Source organism: Vigna umbellata, chromosome 2 (assembly GCF_029865625.1).
Source record: "Vigna umbellata cultivar VRB3 chromosome 2, Vumbellata_1.0, whole genome shotgun sequence".
NCBI lineage: Eukaryota > Viridiplantae > Streptophyta > Magnoliopsida > Fabales > Fabaceae > Vigna > Vigna umbellata.
In genome coordinates, this window is record NC_142166.1 from 31,859,806 (window position 1) to 31,868,481 (window position 8,676).

At 37.1% G+C, this 8,676-nt stretch overlaps 1 protein-coding gene and 1 pseudogene across 1 annotated transcript; both read left to right on the plus strand.

Annotated features, from left to right (window-relative positions):
* The first annotated feature begins 499 nt into the window (after nt 1-499).
* On the plus strand, nt 500-2,386 carry LOC148203810 (peroxisomal and mitochondrial division factor 2-like). The gene is made up of 3 exons (XM_088106569.1): nt 500-1,103; nt 1,349-2,018; nt 2,170-2,386. Exons 1-2 carry the CDS (start codon nt 790-792, stop codon nt 1,479-1,481), a joined length of 447 nt encoding a protein of 148 aa, XP_087962695.1. The 5' UTR covers nt 500-789; the 3' UTR covers nt 1,482-2,018; nt 2,170-2,386.
* LOC148203811 (phosphoenolpyruvate carboxykinase (ATP) 1 pseudogene) lies at nt 1,820-2,315 on the plus strand (annotated as a pseudogene).
* Nucleotides 2,387-8,676: the final 6,290 nt, after the last annotated feature.

Consider the following 8,676-nt stretch of genomic DNA (forward strand, 5'->3'; position numbering starts at 1 on the left):
GTGGCAAACTTGTAAATAATTTCAAAACATATTATAACGGAGTTATGAAAGTCAGTTATAGTATAAAACGCGGTGGCAAACTTGTAAATAATTTCAAAACTTATTATAACGAAATTATAAATATCAGTCATGATATAAAATGCGATGACAAATTTGTAAATAAATTAAAAATATATTATAACGAAGTTATTCACCTATGTTATAATATATGAGTTTGGTAATATATTATGCCTGATGTTCAAAAATTGGTCATAATATCTCTTCATTTCATCTTGTGAAAACCTAACGACTTATTCCTTCTTTCTCGACGCCAATCCTCATCAACCTAACACCACACTTTAGTAGGGTCTTGACTCCATCCACGAGCCGATCTTCACATCTTCATTCAGCATTTCTTCTCTCGCGAGAAACACTCTCATTTCCACAGATTCACTCATTTCACCCTGGCGAGCATCAGAAGCTTCTCACTCTCTCTTGAGAGAGTTCCTAAGCCGTAAGTCTCCATTTCTCTTCACAGATCTGCATTTTCGCTTCACTCATCATCCAACCACATCTACTGCTAGGGTTTCTCACATACCTTCATCTTTTTCGCCTTTACCTTCGATTCCACCAATTGAAACATCATTTTCCACATTTTCTACCGATTATAATCACATTCTACCGATTATAATCCCTTTCCACCGATTAAACGTTGATTTGAAGGATGTTGTTGCGGCCGAGGTTATCGCGGGGAGGGCAGTGGACCTGAAGACGGACTTGGCGAGGTTACAGCACGATTTGATATCGGAGATGACTACGTCAGAGGAGGCGAGGGCGGATGCTTCTGAATTGAGGAAGGATTTAGGGGAGAAGGAGTCGTTGGTTGAGTCTCTGGAGAAGGAACTTACAGCTTTGAAGAAGGTGAAGGCAGAGGGTGAGGTTATGGTTAGGGATTTGGAGAGAAAGATTGGAGTTCTGGAAACCAAGGAAATTGAGGAAAGGAACAAGAGGATTAGGTTCGAGGAGGAGATGAGAGAAAGGTTGATGAAAAGGAGAAGGAGATCAATGGTTTCAAACAGACGTTGGTGGAATTGGAGAAGGTTACTGCTGGGATATACGTCTAGGTAAATAGCTTACTCATTTTATCCTTACGCTGCTCTTTTGATTTCATCTCTAATTGGGATTTTGGTGTGTTGTATACTTTCCGCATGCTAAAAATTGGGGATGAAGGGGACTTTTGTCTTGCTAAAATGTTGACATATGATGATCTTGCTTCCTCAATGAGTGATATTGCCAAACTATTTTTTTGTTCACTGTTTCAACATTTTTTGTCTAAATTAATTTCTGTTTGTTCTTGCTCTAAACTTAGGTCATTAGGACTCCAAGTTATATGTGCCCAGAATCACACCTGGGAGACTTTGTACTGGAAAAATCACTCGTTGAGAATCCAGAATCTAATGCATTGTCTAATTCTTGCTTTGCTGGATCTTATGGATACATAGCCCTAGGTAATAGTTGATTACACCATTGTCTTTTGTTATTCATCTCATTCTTTTGTTATGCAAACTTTTAATACCCAGATGAAATTTTAGTTTAATCTAATCAGAATTTTGTTCCAGAAACCTCTAAGTATCTTGTCCAAGTGTTAACCATGGATTGACATTTCTATGATTTTAGAGTATGCATACTCACTAAAGGGCACAGAGAAAACTGATGTGTACAACATAGGAATGGTGTTTATGGAATTTGTTACTATTAAAATGCCAACAGATGCAGCTCGAGATAGCCATACACTATATACAATGTTAGGAAGTTTCCTTGCAATCGTTACACTCGCTGCATGACATCCTCCACTAGCATTGATCTTAATCTTGCAAGGAAGGAAATGATCATCCTTGGGACACAGTATGCAGGGGAAATGAAGAAGGGTGTCTTTAATGTCATGCACTATCTCATGCCTAAGCGCCAAATCCTATCCCTGCACTCTGGCTGCAACATGGGAAAAGCTGGGGATGTTGCTCTCTTTTTTGGACTCTCAGGTATAACTCTGTTGGATCATCAAATAAGTGTTAGAACCAGAAATTTACCAGTCTTGTTACACAGAACTTTCGTATTCCAGAAATGGATTTTGTCCTCTTCCATTTTGCAGCACTAATTAATGGACCTTTTTTCTACAATTGTTCATATTAGGTACTGGAAAGACCGCTCTGTCCACGGATCATAATAAGTATTTAATTGGAGATGACGAACACTGTTGGAGTGAGAGTGGTGTCTCAAACATTGAAGGGGGTGCTACGCCAAATGCATTAATCTGGAGAATGTTGTCTTTATTGTAAATGTTTTATTAATAACTCGCCTTTTTAGCTCTTTTTACGCATTAAGAAAATTATATTGGCAGAGCTTGAAACTTTTTGTATATATAACGTAGAAATAAACTTTATATTCATATATATATATATATATATATATATATATATATATATATATATATCACTTACCATTATTTTCATTATGGTTAATAAAAATATTTTTAGCAATATAGTGTTAAAAATTGAGCATCATTGTTTGCCTTTTACTAATAATTAGTGTTTATCTACTCTAGTTGTATTTAGTATTCGTTAAAAGTCTATATTAAGGTAGAAGCTAATTAACTAATACTATTATATTTTCATAGCATGTGCATTTGATTTTAAAAATATGAATACTAATTATTTACCGATTTTAAGGATGAAACTTAAAAAATCCAACCTCAATTTGCAAAACTCCTGATGCAGATAGTTCATTTGATTTGCACTATATTTGGAGCATAAACAATAAAGTGGACTAAATTACAGGAAAAATTGGAGCATAAAAACATGATAAGTAGTTAGTTATAAATCAATTTTTATTGTAATAACAAATTATTACAATAAAAAAATTGTAATAATCAATTTTTTTTAAAAAAAAAAACATATATTATAACGTACTAAGTCATGTACGTTATAATATCTTTCGCGCATATTATAACCGATTTCAGAAACTACGTTATAATATGTTTAAGCTATTATAACGTAAATTTCTGCTACGTTATAAAATAGGCAGACTTATTATATCGCCCAGAACTATATCTTTAGTAACTACGTTATAATAGGTCATTTTTGTACGTTATAAAATGTCATTTTTCCACTAGTGATTAGAGAAAACTCTTATTGATGCTCGTGAAGATTTAGATGAAGAAGAGAAATTAATTATTGTCAGATGCATTTAAACCTAAAATCAATTGTTAACAAGTCTTAAATAATCAACAAATCATATAGCTAACTAGGCCGTGAGTCCTTTGGGAGAACGATACTTGGTCTTACCGAGTTTTATTACTTGATACGATTCGGTCACACTTGCCGATTGTTAAACAAGTTTGTGGCGCCGTTTTTCGGTGTTCATAAATTTGTCATCAGGTTACACTAAAATCACAAACTAAATAGTTAAGAATTTAGATCATTCAATAACATAGAAAGTGAATTAGAAACTATAAATGACTTACAACCTTTGGATACAAAATTTGAACCAGTTGACCACGAGATTTACCAATAACTCTGTACAGATTGAAAACACAAAGTATAATTAATATGACTATTTTATCATAAAAGTTGAAGGTGAACATCAAATTCAAAGTCATTTTTGGAGAAACACTTACCCTTGAAGCATGGTTCTCAAGTCATTTTTCATCCTCCTGTGCAACGAACAAAACCATATAATTTTACATTATTTGGGAATGATGACCATCAGCTGCCAGTGCGACCTATCACGAAGGACAAGTAGTTATTAAACTAATTAAGGAAACTATAATAATGAACTGACCACATATAACAACACCTACCCCTCAATGTATGGCACAAGGTATACGTCTCTTTTTGACTCATCCATCCATGTTTGCAAATAATGTTGTCTGTTTTGAAGTGTGTTACCAGATGGTTGAATGGTCTGAGGTTCAACAAATTCGTACATGGAAGACCGACCTTGGTCTACAACGATTGTGTCCATGTACCTAAAACAACAATGTTAAGTTGTTAGAAACTATAACAATGTAAATAAAAGTAATATGAAAGACCAAATTGACTATCTTACATGCACCACAGCTGAATGATGGAAATATTCAACATCCTGTCTCCCCAAATCACCTCCAATGCATTAGAGAATGTGATATAAACTGGCACATGTGGGGGAAGACCAAATACTCTCAAATCCCAGTATAGTTCTAATGATGCTTTCTTCAATCTAGGTAATTTTGTCATTAACTTTGATAGAGGATCATCCTCCGCTTCAGCCATCTCATCATCTTCATGTATGACTGTATCATGAATTGGCTGCTTCTGAGGACGTGTGAACTAAAGATAAGAATTTATGTCAAAGCGTTATCAACAATTATTTGAAGAATAAACATAGAAATACTAAGGAAAAAGACATTATACCTGTGGACTAGCGATGTGGGACATGATCAATGCTCTAGGCCAGGAAATAAATGATCCTATGGCCTCCCCCACAAAGTTAATTTCTGGAGTAGGTACAGGCACCTCAGCCTGGGGATCCCGAACCTCGTCAATGGTCACACGCACGTGCTGGGGTAATATGGCAACACCATGAATGGTCTGCCCTCCCTCAAGCACTCATCCGACAACCACAATGCGTGGGGGATCCCCATCAACCAACAGCTTATATTGACTACTATACTGAGTGGGGTCTACAACAGAGCATGATCCTCTAGTGCTGACACGAGGTAGTGTGGGAGTTTCATCGGCCCCCATGTTGCCTTGCGTCATGGAATGCAGCTTTTCTTCAAGCGCTCTTTGTATTTGTTTTTGTTCTTGTAGCTGCTCCATGAATCGTTGCTCCATTAATCTCATGCTTTGGTTGAGTCTTTCCTCCCACTGAAGATCCATCTGCCTCAGTGTCTCCTGACTCATTGATTGGGGGGTTTTCTGTGTAGGGCCAAAGTAATCATGAAGACCAATCGCGCAGGAACTCCACGTACACGTCCTGGGTGCTCGGGCCTTCCAATGGTCGTTGTTAGAATGTCGTCCCTACCTTAGCCATCAAAAGTGCCCTGAGTCTGCTGCTCAACCAACTCATCCTGCACATAAAAAAACCAAGTTACTTAGAAGACGTGCTGTGATAGATACACAATCAAATAACTGCTTATAATTTGAACTTACAATTCTCTGTGAGATCAAGGCAGCTGAGGAAGATGTCATGTTCCCATCAAATTTAGTATGAGAAGCCTTCCACAGCTCGTACCTAGCAGGTGCAGGTGCTAGGTCCGGTGACTCAAGTCCCAAGGCATCTGCTCTAGACTTTCTCAGTTTCTTCTCCAGTTTTGCATATCCACCTCGTGATAACAAGTGGGGTGCGTCGTTTAGCCTTTGTCTTTCTTGGGCGGCTAACCTTTTACCCTGTGATACCATGTATATAAATAAGTGTAAAATCATAAAAACTCAATGAAAGACGATCTTAAGAAACATACCTTCCATTCCTCAGACTCTCTAGATGCACAAACTGCATCCAAAATCCTCCTCTGTGAATGTATATTGCTGACAGGGATTTTCATGTTACCTGTCTCCAAAGACATATAGTCGTGTCAGCCTTGTCTTGAAATCCCTCCATCTTATCGCTATATGCGATAACACTTTCTTTCTAATTTGTATTGTGTTTGGAATATCAAAATGTTGCTGTTTAAAACAAAAAACTTGTTATTCCAAAAGAAAACATAAAAGATAAGTATATCACAAATTGCATGAAGTATAAACATACCTGAATATCTTGCCATAAGAGGTTCTTGTCGACCTCTGGGACGTCATCCCAACATGCATGAAGGATAGAGACATGACTTTTTGCTAACTTACCCAAATAACTCCTAAACCTATCAGCATTTGGCCCTGATGGATGACTTGCTCTGGGGTTGATGTCAACATGCCTCCTCTGACCATCCACGCGTCCAGATGTCACATCTGCCACTCGGGTGACGCCTCGTCCGCGTCTGCTCTTTCCCGATCCTGAGTCTGAGGCCGACATACCTAAAAAATTAACAACGTTAGTGATAATTCAATTATGATGAACATACATATAAAGTCAATAAAAGTGAAAATATCAACCTATTAATTAATTGTTTTTCCCAAATGCCTTCGTTGTGATCACTACGAATTGCCTGCATGACATCGGCAACGTCATCAACTGGGTCTTCAGTGGGTCTACATGCAACGAGTGTTGTCTCAAGTATATCAAGAGAATCGTCATCATCATGTCCATGCATGTTTTTTCCTTCTAAAACCACTGACCATTTGTTATTCGCTGGATCATTTACGTAGAATATTTGTCTTGCTTGACTAGCCATGATAAATGGTTCATCAGTGTAATTCATCTTGTTCAAGTCTACCAATGTGAAACCAAGGTCATCCATCATGACACCACAATTTATATCAACCCATTTACACTTAAAACTGGGACTCTAAAAGTGACGTAATCAACTTCCCATATTTCTTGTATTATTCCAAAATAACTGATGGATGCTATGATTGGATTTTTGTCTTTAGAACTAGCAAAGTGCACAGCCTCAGCTTGTAGTGTGACGCCACTATTTTGAACTCTGCTTTTGTCATCTTCTACCTTTGTCTGAAAAGAAATATTGTTTATATAGTACCCACCATATGTAATGACATATGTGTTCGGCCCACGAGATAACCTCAATAAAGTTTCAGAAACATGTGGAGTCGCATAAATCTTTTCTTAAACCATTGCAAGAAGGTTTTCACATGTTCATTAAGAGCCATTTTTCACTCATTTTTGGGTTTGCTGCCTTTATTTCATTAACGTGGTCAGAAATGTAAGGAATCACATCAATAGTGTTGTTTAAGACGTACAAATGAGCTTGGTCAATTTCTTTTCTGCTAACACTTTGAATTCTCACACCTCGAACACCCTTACCTTCACATTTTCCTTCATGTCTGCTCTTGGGAAGACCGACGGGTTCACAAGATGGCATATAACTTGAACAAAATTCAATGGCTTCTTCTGCAACATATCACTCTATGATTGAAGCTTCTGGTCTATACTGATTCTTGACATATCCCTTTAAGATCTTCATGTATCTTTCAACTGGGTACATCCACCTTAAGAAGACCGGGCCACATATTCGAATTTCTCTGACTAGATGAACAATCAAATGTACCATTATGTCAAAAAAGGAAGGTGGAAAATACATCTCCAATTGACATAGTAGTCTTATTCCCTCATTTTCCAATTCATCTAAACCTCGAGGGTCAACAACTTTCTTGCAAATGGCATTAAAGAAAAAACTCAGACGTGTCAGAATACTCCTAACAGAATGAGGTAATATGTCTCGAATAACAACAGGTAACAATTGTTGCATCAATACATGACAATCGTGAGACTTTAAACCAACTAGCTTTAAGTCTTGCATAGACACAAGGTTACTGATATTTGAAGAATAACCTTGCGGAACCTTCACACTTCTTAAACAGTTACAAAAACTTTGTTTTTCTTTTTGGAAAGTGTGTGACAGGCTGGGGGCAGATAGGTGCGTCTTCTATTATCTGTGGATGTAACTCAGATTGGATTCCCATGTCAGCCAAATCTTGTCTTGCTTTAATTCCGTCTTTGCTCTTCCCTTTGACGTTTAATAAAGTTCCGATGACACTGTCACAAACATTTTTTTCAACGTGCATCACATCAATACAATGTCTAACATCAAGTTCACACCAATATGGAAGCTTAAAAAATATCGATCGTTTCTTCCAAATGTTCTTTGCAGAGGTACTTTTATGATGTTTTCCAAACACAATGTCAATGTTTTTGACTTCATTGTACACCTCTTCATCATTCCGGGGTCTTAACACAACCTCATCCTCAGCACTTCCATTAAATGCTTTTTTCAATCTACGATAAGGATGATTACGAGGAAGAAATTTTCGATGTCTTGTATATACCGTCTTCTGACCATGCTTCAACTGAAGGTAACTAGTGTTTTCTTCACATATGGGACATGCGAAATGACCTTTAACACTATAACCGCTCAAGTTTCCATACGCTGGGAAATCATTTATAGTGCAAAACAACATTGCACGCAAACGGAACTGTTCCTGAACATGTGAATCAAACACGTTGATGCCTTCTTCCCACAACAATTTCAAATCATCAATTAAAGGTGTTAAGTAAACATCAATGTCATTTCCAGGTTGTCTAGGACCCGATATCATCATAGACAACATCACATATTTTCTCTTCATGCACAACGAAGGAGAAAGATTGTAAATCATCAACATAACTGGCCACGAACTATGTTTGCTACTTAAGTTTCCATAAGGATTCATACCATCAGTTGCAAGTGCAAGCCTTAAGTTTCTTGGATCTGCACCAAATTCAGGGAATTTGTCATCAATCTTTTTCCATTGTGGAGAATCAGCACGGTGTCGAAGAAGATTATCGCACTTTCTTTCGTTAGAGTGCCATTTAAGGTTCTTTGCATCTTCTTTAACAGAGAACATATGTTTGAACCTAGATATTATAGGCAAATACCACATCACCTTAGCAGGTGCACCATCATTACCTTCATTACCAGTGACTTGTCAGATTTCTTTTTAAAACGGGATAAACCACATGTTGGACAATACTTTAACGAAGCAAATTCCTTTGTGTACAAAACACAAT

Bases quoted from the DNA above. Each gene is read 5' to 3' on its own strand.
- LOC148203810 (XM_088106569.1), top strand. From the start codon at position 790: ATGACTACGTCAGAGGAGGCGAGGGCGGATGCTTCTGAATTGAGGAAG. The intron at 1,104-1,348 runs GTAAATAGCTTA...CTCTAAACTTAG, and splicing joins CTGCTGGGATATACGTCTAG to GTCATTAGGACTCCAAGTTA.